General features: G+C 42.1%; 1 protein-coding gene across 21 annotated transcripts in view; it reads left to right on the plus strand.

The window, feature by feature from the left end:
* VPS13B (vacuolar protein sorting 13 homolog B) overlaps positions 1-17183 on the plus strand; it is a 917098-nt gene that overhangs the window by 557409 nt on the left and 342506 nt on the right. For 19 of the 21 annotated variants that reach the window (XR_005593500.1, XM_039522053.1, XM_039522058.1 and 16 more), the window contains 3 exons: positions 8101-8272; positions 13075-13189; positions 15232-15373. Coding sequence is in view for 20 of the 21 variants with exons in the window: in XM_039522053.1 (XP_039377987.1) it covers positions 8101-8272; positions 13075-13189; positions 15232-15373 (429 nt within the window). In the remaining variant the exon portion in view is untranslated. Of the gene's footprint in view, positions 1-8100; positions 8273-13074; positions 13190-14576; positions 14644-15231; positions 15374-17183 lie in introns of all 21 variants that reach the window. The other 2 variants (XM_039522049.1, XM_039522068.1) reach the window with 1 other exon arrangement.

Below are 17183 nucleotides of genomic sequence, written 5' to 3' on the forward strand. Positions count from 1 at the left end.
ATGCACCCTGCTATCAGGTCTGTGTCTCCGACACTGTCGGTATAAGTCTCTTGGCATCAACAGCCTCCGCTGGTACTGATGCCCTCTGCACTGACGGATCTTTCGGTGTCCGACACACTAGACTCTCCTTTGCTCGGTACTGGGGCTCTGGTACCAAGTTCACCCAGAGCCCTTGGCTCACTGATGACCTCCTGCCATGCACCACCCTTTTTGTCATTGGAATCAGAAAGTGAGCAAAAGAACCTAGCTTCCCAATGCTCTTCTCACCTGCCATACAGAGCCCAGTTTCACTATGGACACCAGGCATACCACCCCTCTGACCCGCAGCCTCCCTCGTTTGGGCAACCATGGTACCAACCACCAGACCCCTTCCCATCACAATGGCCATACTGGGACCCTGGCAGACCCAAAGGCAACAGGCCTCCATCACTGCTAGTATGGCCTGCCAACAGCTGAGGAAGTGCCCTCCTTCAGCCGCTGCCTCAAGGGCCTCTGAACAGCCTGAGTAGCAAGGGAAGTAGAGGAGGTAGCCACTCCTCCAGCCCACTTATCATCATCATCACCAGATGAGAAAGTGATGCCCTTTCTGCCATCTATGGCAGGTGACTTTAAACTGTTCCAGGACTTGGTACAGAGGATGGCAGACACATTCCAAATACATTTACAAGAGGTATCTGAGTCGCGCCACAAGGTGATGGACATTCTACATTCCTCCACCTCCTCTAGAGTGGCCCTCCCTATTAATGAGGCTCTACTGGACCCCACCAAGGTGTGTCCAACCAACTTGTAAGAAGGCGGACAAGAAATATTATGTGCCAGAAAAGCGCACGGAATTCCTGTTCTCTCACACGCCTCCAAATTCATTCATTGTATACACAGATAATTCTAAAGGCTGCCAACACCACTTTAAGTCTACCCCTTATGACGAGAACTGCAAGCGCCTAGACCTGTTTGGCAGGAAGGCCTACTCCTCATCCATTTTTCAATTCAGAGTGGTGAACTATCAAGCCTAGTGGCCTATGTGATGCTTAGTTCTTTTATTGAACAGCTCTCCGATTCTCACAAGGACCGATTTAAAGCCTTGGTTAATGCGGGCCATCTGGTAGCAAAAACATCTCTCCAGTTTGCACTTGATGCAGCTGACACGTCAGCACATTCTATTTCACCTGCCACTGTGATGAGATGGGCCTCATGGTTTCATCTCTCCGGCTTCCCCAAGGAGGTCCAAATGATGGTGGAGGACTTCCCCTTTGAGGGGACTAAATTATTTACTGAAAAGACTAATCCCTCCCTCTGCACATTAAAAGATTTGAAGGCCACTCTTCAATCCCTTGGGATCTATACACCTGGATACAAAAGGAAGTACAGCCCTCAGCCACCATTCAAGCCTCCTCACAATACTCACTCATCTCAATATCCATCTGTAGCGGGGTGGTTACCCGCTCCTGCCCTGCGGGGCTTGAAACAGCTCAGGAGAGGGCTGTGGCTGGGGCAAGAAGCCTAGGCTGATTGGGGGGAAGTAGACTCAGCTGGGGCCATGCCCCAATCAGGCCCAGCTGGCACCTATAAAAGGCTGTGAGCCAAAGGCCCAGGCAGTCTCCCTCTGCCTGTAGAGGGAGAAGGGCCTGGCTGCAAGGTGCCAAGCAGGGAACCTAGATTGGAGCAGGGCTGGGGAAAGGCCAAGGGAGCCAGGGAGCTCCGGCCTAGGAAAGCCCCAGGCTACAGGCCTGGTAAGTCCTATTAGGTACTGGGTTGCAGGGGGCAGCCCATAGGTAGGCGGAGGCAGCAGATCCGAACCCCCTTTGCCTATCATGAGTGGCTTACACTGCAGTCCGCCCCAGTGAGCCGGGGCTAGAAGGGGACTGGCAGTAGCCTAACAATGAGGCAAAGTGGGGATAGTGAGTGGGGGTTCCCCTGGGAGAGGGAGACTCTGAGACTGTGAGGGGTTACTGCCAGAGGGGCAGCACCCCAGGTAAAAGGGGCACCAGGTCCTGGGAGGGACATGGGCCAGTGATAAGACAGATCATTGGCCTGCAGGGGGCACTCTGGGATGCTGGAAGAGCTCATTCCCGTGGATGACCAGCAGGAGGTGCTGCGGGTGTAAGTCTACATCGCTACACCATCTCAATATACACCGAGATTGTATGAACCTTAGAGGAAGAAGCCCAGGTTCTCCAGACAAAAGATGTCGGGATCTTAGCGAATTTCCTCTCAGCCCTCCACCTCAAAAAGACAATGTTGATGAATTGGTCGAGGTGCCCATAGAGCACTCTCCTCATTTCATGCTGAAAAACCACACTGATTTTTGTTAGAGATCGTCTCTCCCCATTCCGCAGCACCTGGTAACGGATAACCTCCAAATAATGGGTGGTGGATATCATTCAAGATGGCTACTCCATCCTTTTATCCCTCCCCCTCGCCCAAATACCCTTCCCCATTTCTCTTCAGGGACCCTTCTCACAAGAGTTTGTTACATCAGGAGATAAACCACCTCCTCAGTGTAGGAGCCATAGAGCCAGTGCCTGCACATCTAAGGAGCAGAGGCTTCTAAATTAGGGGTCTAAATTAGCTATTACCACTCAAGAAAGAGATCTTGGAGTCATTGTGGATAGTTCTCTGAAAACATCCATTTAACATGCAGCGATAGTCAAAAAAGCAAACAGAATGTTTGGAATTATTCAGAAAGGGATAGATAATAAGAAAGAAAATATCATATTGCCTCTGCATAAATCCATGGTATGCCCACATCTTGAATACTGCATTCAGATATGTTCCCCCCATCTCAAAAAAGATATATTGGAATTGGAAAGGTTCAGAAAAGGGCAACAAAAATGATTAGGGGTATGGAATGGCTTCTGTCTGAGGAGAGATTAATAAGACTGGGACTTTTCAGCATGGAAAAGAGACGACTAAGGGGGAATATGATAAAGGTGTATAAAATCATGACTGGTGTAGAGAAAGTAAATAAGGAAGTGCTATTTACTCCTTCTCATAACATCAGGACTAGGATTCACCAAATGAAATTAATAGGCAGCGGGTTTAAAACAAACAAAAGGAAGTATTTCTTCACACAACACACAATCAACCTATGGAACTCTTTGCCAGAGGATGTTGTGAAGGCCAAGAATTCTCAACAAAATTTGCACAGTTCCAGTTGTTTTTAATTTCTTGTTGGTGCCATGCAAACATTCTTCCTGGCCAGTCAGTTTCCATAAAATCTTTCTAAAATTGTAACATTCTTTTTCACTGACCTGAGTGGCTTCCAAATTTAATGCCAATTTTGAATCGAAACATTTATAGCCATAGGATATCCAATTCATATCCAGACTTTGAAATCATAAAGACATCATGCAATAGTGTCTGCAGCGTTGCCAGCATCAAGCATTTAAAAATAATGAGTTGGGCCCCAAAACATCATGAGATTACAATAAATTTGTGGTTCTTTTCATTTCCCTTTTCGTTTTTCTGCCTTTAAAATACACTTTAGTCACATTTTCAAACTTTTCTCCACAACCATATGAGACGGGGTGCTATTTGTAGCACCCCTAGTGACTGAGGTTGCTGCAGCACTGGGAAGCCTGCAAACTTAATTGAAGTCAATTAACCAGTTTCTGCTGGGGGTTACAGAGACTTGGGTGGCAGTTGCTGGGTTAATCAGGGAATTGGCTCAGTGGTTGGAAGGATATATTGGTGAAGAATTGAGAAGTAAAGAGAAGGGCTCAGAGAGTGAATTGTGGGAAGGAGAGAAAGCTGTGTGAATGTATTTGTCCTGCTGTATACCTGTGGTTCTGTCTGTTATGCTTTGAAACTGAAGATTAAAAAGCACATGTGGTGAAAGGGAAACAGCCTGCATGTGTTTGTGGCTAGGAGACCGCAAGAACAGGCTAGGCAGCAGTATTCACAGGGTAGGTGAAGGGATGGCCTGTGACACCATGAAAGCTGGAAACTAACTTTATTTTAATGACCACTCTGAGTATCTTATGTGATCAGTTGACTTCAGAAGCCGAGGGCTTAAGAAAAGCATCAAATATTGCAGGAATTGGAAACACTGTGTTTGTTTTGGTCTCAGATTCACTGGCAAAACTGACAGCTATCTCTTGTTCACAGTGAGAACTTCATGCATGTTAAAAAACAACAACAGCAAACATGCACACACACAACTGGGAAGAGAAAGATTTGTCCCGCTGTTTTCTGTGCTATCTGGTTACATCTGCATTTAGCTGAGACTTTACAGTGTATTTTGAAATGGAAGTCTCTGCACTTTCAAGTGTTAAAATTAATGGCAATGGATTTTTCAAGCATGTTTGCAAAAAGCTTTTCCTTTTAGTCAGGTTTCCAAACTGTTGGATCAAGAGGGGGCAGGTCCCTTCTGTGAAGAGGGGTATAGAAGCAAGGAAAAGAACAGGGGGATTAGTCCCAGGCTTATGAGAACTGCAGTTTGGAGAAGCAACACTTCTGTCTGAATGTAGTAATTGATTTTAATGGAGCACATGAATATTCTAGATCAGAGGTGGGCAAACTACGGCCCGCGGACCACATCCAGCCCATGGGACTCTTCTGCCCGGCCCCTGAGCTCCTGGCCCAGGAGCTTAGCCCCTGGCCCCTCCCCCGCTGTTCCCCCATCCTCGCAACCTCAGCTCACGGCGCAATGCTTTGGGCAGCGGAGCTGTGAGCTCCTGAGGCAGAGCCCGGCCTGAGCTGGTGCTCTGTGCTGTGTGGTGGTTTGGCTGGCTCCAGCCGGGCGGCACAGCTGTAGTGCTGCCAGCCACTAGTGCTCCAGGCAGCACAGTAAGGGGGCGGGGGAGTTTGGGGTGGTGGTCAAGGGGCAGGGATGTGTATAGGGGGCAGGGTGGTTAGAGGGCAGGGAACAAGGGTTGAATGGGGACAGGGGCCCTGAGGGGGGGCAGTCAGGAAGGAGAGGGGGGCTTGGATGGGGAGGCGGGGGGCAGTCAGGGACAGGGATTCTGGGGGCGGTCAGGGAGAAGGGGTGGTTGGATGGGGCAGGGGTCCCGGCAGGGCAGTCAGGAATGAGAGAAGGAGTTAGATGGGGCAGCCGGGGGAAGTCAGGGGCAGGAGTTCTGGGGGCTGTCAGGGCACAGGGAGCGGGGGGGTGGATGGGGCAGGGGTCTTGGGGGGAGCCATCAGGGAATGTGGGGGTTGGATGGTGCAGGAGTCCAGGGGGGCCATCAAGGGGCAAGAAGCAGGGGGGGTCGGATAGGAGGCGGGGCCAGGCCACGCCTAGCTGTTTGGAGAGGCACGGCTTCCCATAACCGGCCCTCCATACAATTTTCGAAACCTGATGTGGCCCTCAGGCCAAAAAGTTTGCCTGCCCCTTTCTAGATGATAGGATACTCCTCTAAAATCTCATTGGGAGACAGTAGGTACTTGGTCTATGTCCTGTGCTCCATATAGAAGGGGGAAATAGTATGGGTAAGTCTAGAAAAGAAGCTCCCCTCTGTCTGATCAACCATCATGCAAACAGGTTTTTCAATGTGGCTTTCATTTGTTTTGCTCTTTCTCAGAGAGCACTCATCTTTGTGGCCTTGTCTGTCAAGTCTTTACAATTTTAGGGAAGGAACAGAGTTTGTTGATGCAACAGAAACTAAATACTTCCCATAGGTGAGCACTTTTATCATAAGGACAGACCAATCAAGAAACTCATCATGCTCTCAGCCAGCATTTTGAGGAGCAAATACAAAACAAGTATATTCTGACTGCCTTTGCTTCATATTAGGGAGATAATGCATGCTATGGGGAGGGGGAGGAGAGGAAAAAGGAAAAAACTCTTATTTAACACTTCTGTCCTGCATAACCATCAAAATAGTGGTGGTTATGAGTTAATTAGATAGTGTGTGCACCCTTCCACAGTAATAAAACAGTTAGTGGTCTGTCCAGTGCTTTAAGACTGTTACTTCTTAATAATCATGTGGTTGTTAGTATTGTCTGTTTGTACTGTTGTAGGTGCTAGAAGCCACAGTCAAGGATCGTGCATTATATATACATATTACAAAAAGACAAATGAAATCACTTAAATGTGCAAGAATATTGCAGGTTTCTTCATGAGCGATGGCAATATTAACAGGGCGGCAACCAGAGAAGAAGAAGGAAAAGGGGGGAAAATAGGTTCCTGTCCTGTCAGATATGGATGGATTTTTGTGATGTTAGTTGAAGCTGAATATTTCCTTAGGCAGACAAAGTCCCATGCTTCATTGAAGATCAGGCTGGAAAGTACTGTTTGTTGGTTGAAATTTACTCTTCTTTCCTGGTGGCAGGAACCAGCTAAGAAAGCATCAGCCAAGCAGGCAAACACCAAATCTAAAAGACATTAAGGGATATTATTAAAACCTTAAAAAATGCATGGCCTGACACCCAATAAGTTTTGTACCCATAAACCCACAACTTAAAAAGAAAAGTAAGAAGAGCAAAGGAGAGAATAGGCATTGAAACTCCAGTGAAAAAAAATCAACCACAAGCTGAGGAAATCCTTTCGATTTTTATAACTGCATAGTCAATGGAAAATTACCCAGGTTGTTATGACATTTATTTCCAATAGTGTCTTAACCCAATCTTATCTTGTAAACAAATCATCCTTGAACACAGTCAACAGTCCTCAAAACAAGGTTCCCCACATTAATTGTTTTCTCCTCAGTATGACTTTGAGTAAGTATTTTTGGCTTTTCTAAAAGTTCCAGGATAAAAGTCCAGAGTGCAGAGGTCTTAAATCTATAGGTTGGTCATGTCAGTTGGACACATTTGCTGACATTGTCCACAAATGTCCCTGCATCTGCCACTCTGACCAGCTGTGTGGTCCTCCCCATGGCAGCAGTGCCAAAATACGGATATATTCAAGTTACCCCTGGTTCTGCTTCCATGAGTCTCCCAGTGCATCTGTTATGGCAGTGTGAGGAACCATAGATGCCCAAGGCACTGCTGCCTCATCCCAGCAGGCAGAAGTGCTATGGGGGAACTCCATCTGTATGGGCATACATATTGGGATCTACTCCTGCAGCCCCCCTGCAAAGCACTGCCCCACTGTCACATCTTTTCCTCCTCTACTCCCTCATAGACCTAATCAAACCTCTCTTCCCTTCACAAAGCCCAGATTTCACCCTCTGTTATGCACATATACACTGTCTTTCCCACCTCCACCCCAGAGCTCCCTGTTGGCCCGTGTTGATCCACCAGGGTTTTTGTGAAGAGAAGAGCTAATGAGGCAGGCTAGTGGTGTTGTAAAATGGAAGTAAGTGATAGAACTTGACAGTTTCATCATATAATCCGGGCAAAACTCCATTAGGTTTTCCTGAATAGGGGGACTAACTCTTCATGTGTCTAATTTTAAATATTCAAAAATGGCTTATGTCCAAGACATTATCAGAATGTGTGTGTGTGTGTGTGTGTTTGAAGTTTGGCGGTCTATAGTAGTTCAACTAGAAGAACATTCAGAGGTGTGATGAAAATAGGAAAATTCAAAAGGAGAGGGTGTCTTATGTATAATTTTCCCCTTGCAAATTTAACAAAGACTTTGTCCAGAAAATACATCGAAAATTCAGTTGTCTTGTGGAGAATTATTGACCTACATTTGGAGACTAATTTCAGTCTAAAGAGATGAAAGACAGGGTTATCCATTCTGTGTTAAGAGCAAATCTCAAGGCACCATTAATTATGGAGTTGTTACCAATGCTTCCATAATCTGTGGTCCTTTTGGATTTTAAAAAGTATTTTTTTAAATTAACTGATATTTTGTCTTGAAAAAAATCCATCATAATGTATGTGGTGTAGATTTGACCATGTTTCTTATAGTGTTGCCAACTAATTGAATAGTACTGATTAAGTAATCGTATATTCTCTGAAGGTAATTATCTTATTGTGTAAGTGCTAGGAGGACAGGTATTATTTATTAACTTTGCTACTCAATAGAGCGATGAAATACTAATTTAGTGCCACATTGGAAGGCGGTTTACAAATGATCAGTGTATAAGCATATTATATACAGTATATGACCTGTGATAGTATTTTAGACATTCATGTGAAGTATTTCTAAATTATTATGTAATCTGATTGTTCATTGAGCCTTTTCAGTTAGTATTTCTCTTTTTCTAGGCTGATTCTGTACAAGGTGGTGATGATTCTCCATTCTCAGACTCTGTTACCTTGGAGCAAACAACAAGTAACATTGGAATATCAAGTGGACGTGTTAGCTTGTGGATGCAATGGATGTTGCCAAAAATTACTATAAAGCTGTTTGCACCAGATCCTGGAAGTAAAGGCACAGGTATGGTACATAGAATTATCTATTTTAATTTAGTACTTTAAGTGTGTAGTTATTTTAAGATAAAACCAATTGCTATTTATAGCATGTATTCATGAATTAAAACCTCTGATAATTATAAAAAGATGCACGTTTTTGTCCAGTGTTTTAAGATACTGCAATATGCTGTCATGCATGGGATCAGACTTCAACATTGTCCTTTGCACCTGGAGTGGCAGAGATTGGGAGCATTGTAACGGCAGTCTTGGGGCTTGGTCTTAGCCCACAAAGTGTTTTTTTTTTTAAATTGAAAACAATTTGTTCACCTCTTTTGACTTATGCACGTATGAAAAACTGTATATTTTTTTTCTCATGTGAAGTTATTCTCTTGTTTTTCCCACTCAGAGACTTCAAAAAAAGGTGGCTATTAAAATTTAATTTGGCACATGGCTCTTCCTCAAAAGGAATAGGACTATACTAAATCTGAATTAAAAGTTTATTAGTCATTTTAAATGATACAGGACAAAAGTTTGTGCATCAGCAGTGTACATGTTTTAGTAAGTTTTACTTGTGATGGTATGTGCCCAACTGTGAGCCGCTATACACAATTTTGCATTTTTCTATCAACATTTAAAAATTGTGTTGATTTTTAAATGACATTGGGACTGGAGTCCCAGTGGGGGCCAGCTAAGATCATTCAATTAGGGTGAACTGCAAAGAAAGGGGAAGACAAATCCCCATAAAGCTGGTGGATATTCCACTACTTAGATTTACCAAACCAGCATAAAGCAGCTTCTTTATTACCTAACTAGTTATTCAGAAGTCCAAACAACACAGTTCCCTTAAAGTGATCCAGCCTCAGGCTTCTATCCAGGTACCCACGTCAAATATGATGAACATTTCTGTAAATCTTATTTCATCATATAAAATAAAAGGTTCTACCAATCCCAAAGGATGGGACACATTACCTCCCAGGTTAGTGAATGTTTCAGATCTTACCCAAATACACTCTACAGCCAATTCTTATTAACTAAACTAAAATTTATTTAAAAAAAAACAAAAAACCACAGAGAGAGTATGGTTAAAAGATCAGTATACATACAGACATGAGTTCAATTCATTTAGGTGCATAGTCATAGCAGAGATGGTGAGCTTCGCAGTTGCGAAGAGTTCTTTCAGAAATAGTTCATAGGTTATAGTCCAATGTCCAAATATCATATTCAGGTCGTACCAGCATGACTGGGACCTCAGTCTTGTGACTCAAACTTCCCCTGATGAAGGCTACGTAGATCTGAGATGACAGAATCAGAACCCAAAGATCTTTTATACAATTTCATGTCCTCTTTGACAAGTTGGGATTTCCTCCGGGAACAAAAAGTCATTAGGATGACTTTGAAGGAGGTCAATCACCGGAACTTAGCTACAGAATTAACATAAGGCAATTTGCTTGTTCCTCCACCATTCACAGTACATTTCAAAGAGAGATGAATACCGAGATATCCTGTGTTTACAATTCATTTAAATACTAGGATGTTCTTTTGATCTCTGAACTATCAGAATACTGCATAGACAGGGACTATTGATTACATTGTCCACCCTACTCATACATATGTAAATACACAAAAACATAAACGTTATCTCCCCACAAGTCTTTTGAGGGTTATTTATTTTGCAGGATGTTTAACCCTTTTTAGCCATGCGTCACAGACATAAATTTAACATCTATAATATTTAAAAAATAAGAAGGAATTTAATATGTTTCAGGTTACTTTATGTTGAAAATAAAAATATGGTTTAATGGCAGGTGGTACACAATTCTCTTCTTATTAACGTTTTTATTTGGGAAATACCACTTTTGCACTAGTACTATTTATAAATAACTCATCACGCAGATTTTGTAAATCACTTATTATTGTATGAACTTAAATACATATTTTTCTTAGGATGCACACTTGACATCCTTGTTAACAAAATATACTGGTGCCCTGTTTTAGAAAATGAAGAAACTAATCTATCTGATTAAAGTTAATTTACAAAGAAATGTAGCAGAACATTTGACAGCAGAAACTTAACAGGAAACAAATCTGAAAATTCAGTAGATATGATGATGATAAAAAAAACTTGGCACTTGTAATGCACTTTGAAAATGAAAAGCATTTTCTACTGATATTATCTAAATGACCGCCATCACCATGATGGTTGTTAGGTAAGTATTATTATGTAGTCAAGTATCAGAGGGGTAGCTGTGTTAGTCTGGATCTGTAAAAGCAGCAAAGAGCCCTGTGGCACCTTATAGACTAACAGACATATTGGAGCATGAGCTTTCGTGGGTGAATACCCACTTCGTCGGATGCATGATATCCATCCGACGAAGTGGGTATTCACCCACGAAAGCTCATGCTCCAATACATCTGTTAGTCTATAAGGTGCCACAGGACTATTATTATGTACAGTTTTTATAAACAAGGATACCCGAGCAAAGAGGTTAGGTTAGGCAAAGAGGTTGTCCAAGCCCTAAAAGTATTGTTTCTGCCAGAGCTGGGATTATTGCTCAAGAATTCCTAGCTCTCAGTCATGTTCTTACATCTCTAAATGAAGTCTCTTTTGTGCTGTTGTTTAATTTGAATATCTCTATCCCAATGGTGGGCAAGCCACATCCGGCCCTCCAGATGCTTTAATCTGGCCTTCGAGCTCCCGCTGGGAATTGGGGTCCGGGGCTTACTCCGCTCTGGCGCTCCAGCCAGGGAGTGGGTTCGGGGTCTTGCCCCACTACACACGGCTCCCAGAAGCAGGGGCATGTCCCCGCTCTGGCTCCTACGCATAGAGGCAGCCAGAAGGCTCCGCACGCTGCCCCCGCCCCAAGCGCTGCCCCTGCAGCTCCCATTGGCTGGCGACCGCAGTCAATGGGAGCTGAAGGGGCAGTGCCTGCAGACAGGACTGTGCACAGAGCTGCCTGGCCACATCTCCGTGTAGGAGCCAGAGGGGGGACATACCGCTGTTTCTGGGATCTGCTTGAGGTAAGCGCCGACCAGAGCCTGCCCCCCTGAACCTCTCCCATGCCCCAACCCCTACCCCAGGCCTGATCCCCCTCCCACGCTCCAAACCCTTTGGTCCCAGCCCAGAGGACCCTCCTGCACCCCAAGCCCCTCATCCCCATTCCCACCCCAGAGCCCGCACCCTCCGCCAGAGCCCTCTTGCCCTCCAGCCCCCAATTTTGTGAGCATTCATGGCCCACCATACAATTTCCATACCTAGATGTGGCCCTCAGGCCAAAAAGTTTACCCACCCCGATCTAGCTTGTTTAATGGTAGCTAAGGCTATAGAGAAAGCAGTTTACTGCTCTCTGTCCACAGAATTACCATTGATGTCACTATTAGCAGTTCACACAGATCAAGAGCAGTAAATGATCCTGATTCTTTTTAATTGGTTTTCAAGCCAAAATGTACGGAACAAAAATCCTGAACTCAATTTATCCCCTACATTTTAAAGGGAAAATGTTCTGTTGTTTCAATACAGTAGTTCAAAACCGTACATTTTTCTAGATTCATTTAATAGCCATAATTGCATAGTAACATACTGAAATCTGGAAGCACTCTTTACTTAATGATGTGCTATTCTATTCTGAAGCTGAAAAGTAAAGTAACCCATCACTACTTTCAGTGATTTACTGCGATGCTGTCCATTTGGAAAATGCAGTGAGACCAAGCTATGCAGAAAAATTTCTTGAAAAAAATTGACACCAACTGTCTCAGGTTTAATTTCTCAACTCTACTTTGTAAACATTAACGTTGCTTTTATGTTCTAATAAGAGTCAGAGTCTCAGTCTAATTTCTGTCCCTTTTTAATGTCCTTTGCCCATTTTATTACATAATCTGAGGAGTCTATTTAGCAGTAAGTGAGGAGGAGTTATTGTATTTATTAATCACATTTGTCTCTCTTCTAGTGGATCCTATCTTACAGATGTTGTATGTAAAGAGCCATGTATACTTATTCTGAATATAAATAATTATACACAGAAACAATGTTAAAAGACCTTTAAAGCTGGTTACAAAGTCAAGCACTCAACAATTAGGAAATCCCAGAATTAAAGTTACCTGTGCAGCCTTAATTCACCTCCCTTTGTGCATGTGCCTTATGATAATCTTTAATTACTTGGTCACATACTATTTTTCCACAGAACTGTTATATCAAATGGACACCTAAAGTGACAAATATTAGCTTGATCTTAGTAACAGGTTAAGTGGAGCAGGATTATCACAACTAGGAAAGACATGTTGCTCTGAGAAAACTATTTGTATTTGAGAGCTGACTTCTATTTAAGCAAAATGTGGAGGATTTGGTGAGAGATGTTATCCATCTTTTAGTCAGTGGAAGTGGTTACTCAGATTGCAAAACATCTTTCACAGCTGTTAAACTCTGGTCTGCCTAGAATTATCTAATCTATCCAGGTTTCTATACTGCATTGATCACTGTAGTATTGGATTGATTGGTATTTTTCCATTCTGAGTTATTTTGATGTTTTAGCTTTCTGTTGTATGCTTTACAGCAGAGTTGAGCCCAAATAAAAACAGTCTCAGCATTTTTAAGAGAGGTCTGGATTCTGAATCTGGATCTGAGTTTTGTGACTAGCTCTTGTCTGTGTGATGTTTGAACAAAAATTCACTAAGTGAAAATCCCTGAACTTTGCAGGATGGGAATTAGAGATCCAAATACAAATTGTGGTGACCCAGGCACATTTCTGGTGTATGAACAGTGTTTTATTTATAACACAAACTTAGAGATTGTAATTCATAGATGTTAATTTTAATTATCACTGGTTATTGCAGAGATTTGTGTTGTCAGTGAATTAGAAGATCTTAGCGCCTCAGTAGATGTGCAAGATGTATACACCAAAGTCAAATGTAAAATAGAAAGCTTCAACATTGACCACTACAGAAACAGGTAATTACTGGAAGTCATGCTACATTAATTCCATTCTGAAAAAAGAAAGCAGTTATCTTTTTTTCATTGACAGAATTATTATTTGACTTTTAATTAAAAAATAATTGTGGAATATAGTGAATTAAACCATAGCTATACCTTTTTAAACAATAAGCACTGATAATCAGAATTTCCCAGAATTAGACTTGCTTGTAAACAGGGTATACAAGCCATTTTAGTCTTTAGGGAGAAATAAATTTTGTGTGTGGGTGGCACCATTAAAAATTGGTATTTGTTGAACTAAATGAGAAGCTGTTGTCCAAATGCTTACAATAGGAAATGCCTCAAATAGTGTACTGTGATTAATTTTACTTTACCAAATAGTAAATGTCTAGGGTTTTTTTGTCTCTCCTACTTGATAAGTTGTTTATTTTTAAGACATCAGAAGGAAATTTATAATAAAAAAGATGTTTTTGTTGTTGTGGAGTGGCTGCACTGTAATGCAGGAAACTGAGCTCATTACCTTTGTAGCAGGTGCTAGTCTAATACATATAATAGCCTTGATAAGCTCTGAGGGAGCCACATGCAGTCTTCATCATCTGAATGATGAGTTGTCATGAAGCAGAATCCATGGAGGTATGTGGGAGATGGTAATTAAGAGAAAATGGGACAGTTCTCTAGTGTCTTTTCCTGGGAGAAGAATCAACAAATAATCCAATATTTTAAAATTTAGTATTAGGGTGAGACCTTTCAAAAGTGCCTAAGGGATTTAGGAGCACAATCCCTACTGACTTGCAGGGAGACTTGTACTCCTAAATCCCATAGGCATTTTTGAAAGTCTCCCATGTGAACAATAGGAAGGAAATTCAGTGTTAGCCTCTCATTCTGTCCTTAATTCAGTTATCAACTCATTTGAGACTTAGTACAATGAACAAACACTACAGGGTGTGTATGAAGAGTAGAGCCATTCTGAACTGTCTTTCTTTTCTCTGAATTAGAAATATATATTTGTTTGAATGTATTGTAAAAATTACTAATCAAACCTTACATTTTCTTTCTAGAAACTTCTGTTGCAGTCTATACCAAGAAGCTTTTAGATATAGTGGCATACACCAAGCCCTCATACTATTAACAAGTTACTTTTCCCACAGGTTCTGTGAAAGGCTTGAGAGGTTCTTTGTTCTGAATAGTCTAAAGCGTCAAACTCTCCAAAGCTTCCTTCCAACTTAGTAGTGTTCTTTCTTTGCTAAAGTTTTATCAGGTTATTAAGTTACTCCACTTAACATAATTGCATTGTCAAATCCAGTTTCAATTCATAAACTATTCAAAGTACACTCTATATATGACTAAATTCTGTGGACTCAAACCAAATGCAGAGAACAGATAAGGTGAACATTCTGTTTTCCAGGCCAGAGGAAGGCTGGCAGTCAGGACATTCTGAAGGAATATTTCTGCAATGCAAAGAAAAACTTGTGGTGAGATTTTTGTAGTGGAATAAGATGCTTAACAAAATAACTCGGTTCTAAAACTTAAACAATATAATTTTTCTTTGTTCTCAGACATGTTCAGAAGAATGATTGCAAGAATTATAATACAAAACATAATTTTACCACTTCATAACCAATTTTGTGCTTATGAACAAGTACTCTAAATTTGAAATGTAATTGGATACTGTTTTCCTTTCTCAGTTTTTTTGTTCTTGTAATCATCCTCTTTCACGCTAATAAAGCTTTTTGCTGAATTTTTAATTCTGAGAAAATCAAGTTATAAGTGTTTTGTGTGCAGAATTCTATTGGATTTTAATTCCATGACCTCTTGGATGGATTGTCCTTTCCCATAAATTACAGTTTTTCCAATTAATATTTTTCACACCAGTTTTTCTTTTGATTTCCTTGAATTTGGGCATTTCAGAAGGTGTGTGTGACACATGCTATATCTCAGAGCTGTGCAGAGCTATGCAAATTTCAGCATAATTTAAAATTCTAAATTTTTTTGGCTTATGGCTTTTGTTTTGTTTTGTTTTTCTTTTTGTCCTTTTCCTCCTCTCTGTTCATCACCTCAAGCCTTGGGGAAGACTGTTGGTCTCTGGGGCAATACGGAGGTGTATTCCTTTCCTGTACTGACAAGCTGAACAGACGTACCTTGTTGGTTCGACCCGTCAGCAAGCAGGACCCTTTCAGTAATTTCTCTGGCTTCTTTCCTCCTGTAAGAAATCCTTTTAAAACTTATACTACAGAACTTCCATTAACAAACACAAATAGGAGAAAAATTATCTCAAATGTCATTAGTTTCTTCCCATTATTTGTCATTTATAAATTCTCTGTACTGAATATATTTATTATCTGTTTTACTCCCTTTTTGTTCTCTGGCAACAATTGTCAAATTCCTTTGCCTGGGCCTGGGAAGCAGTGTCCTTTGTATTCCTCTGAAATCTACAACACTGCTATTCGATAAAGTGGCACAGCTAGAATGCCTCATTTAAAGTAACTAAGATCCTGATAGCACAATGCACTTAAGCACATGCGTAAGCTTAAGCATGTGAGTAGTCCCATTGAAATCAGTGGGACTGCTCAAACACTTTAAAGATAAGCATGTATGGAAGTGTTTGCTGGACTGAGGCTCAAATGTGTGAGCAAAAGCCAGTATTGTACATTGTACCTTGTTTGTGGTGGCTTAATGATATTCTCAGTGCCTTTAATTACTTTATGTAACTGAGTTATGCCTTAAACTAATTTATTCACATATATTATTTACAATATATACAATAATTACAGCAAACCATTCATGTGGTCACAATTCCTTGAAAGTCTCAGAACATTACAATAGTCTCAGCCAGCAAGTAATATGAGTTACTTAACTGTTTCTCTTGCATGGCCTTTTTCCTATTTGATTAATAGTCATGAGCAAGCACAAAACTTGAACTGGCCTAGAAGTAATTCCAAAAAAAGCATAAAGGGCCAAAATGTGCTAACCTGGTTACCTGTTAGGCTTGGCTCGGCTCTCTACTTTGAGCATTGCTACCTGGCTCCTGGTGCATGGGATCGCAGTGCTGCTCAGGTTTGGCCCTATTCCCCTGAAGGGAGGTGGCCAGGCCAAATTTGAGTAAGTGATGTTGCAACTTGCGCACAGGCTCACACAAATTTGGCCTAGCCTTGCCACCATTTGGGGGGCCAGGCCAAACCTGAACAATACTGCGATGCCAGGGGCCAGTCACAACTCCTGGAGCAGGGAGCTGAGCCCAGCGAGCCCTGTGGGATAGGAGCTGCTTCAACCAGGACAGGGGTTTTGTGGGTTAAAGCAGACAGACCCACAAAACCCAGAACTACTGGGGTGCCTTACTGCACACTACACATATCTACACTTTTTTTGGCGTATAGAGTACATGTAGTGACACTTCTCAGTAAAAAGCAGGCTGCATCCAGACTGCAGTACGTAGCTATACACAGCAGTGAAAGGCTCTGGCAGGAGGGAGGCAGCAGGAAAAGGTTCTGGCAGTGGGAGTCTTTCCCCACAGCCAGAGCCTTTCACTGCTGTGGAAAAGGCTCTGGCAATAGGGAGGCAACGCGACAGTACACTGCTAAAAATAGCAGTGTAGAGATGGGAGGCGCTGCTTGGGCACGTGGACAGCCAGGTGGGGTACATGCCTTAAGGTTCTGGTGTGTCCTTACTCACCTAAGCAGTGCTTCACCATCCACGCTGAAATGTATATCTGTGCTGCGGGGACATGCAGTGTTTGTACTCTGCATGCCGCCATAAGTGTAATCATAGCCTAAAAGTGCTTTCAGGCAGTTTTGCTTAGTACGCTTCTGAAGTGTATTAAGCTAATGTGCACAAAGGTACTCTTAGTGTGCAGTACAAATGTCCACATGGGGAGTTAGTACAGAGTAGCTAGTGCAAGCTTTTCCCCAATGTAGACAAATCTTATGTATGTATTCAGTCTCTCATATTCACAGAAATGAATTTTAAAAATTCAGTCATACAATTTTTCTAGCAACTCCCATTGAAGTTAATGGGA

The sequence above is a fragment of the Mauremys reevesii genome, linkage group 2 (genome assembly GCF_016161935.1).
Source record: "Mauremys reevesii isolate NIE-2019 linkage group 2, ASM1616193v1, whole genome shotgun sequence".
NCBI lineage: Eukaryota > Metazoa > Chordata > Testudines > Geoemydidae > Mauremys > Mauremys reevesii.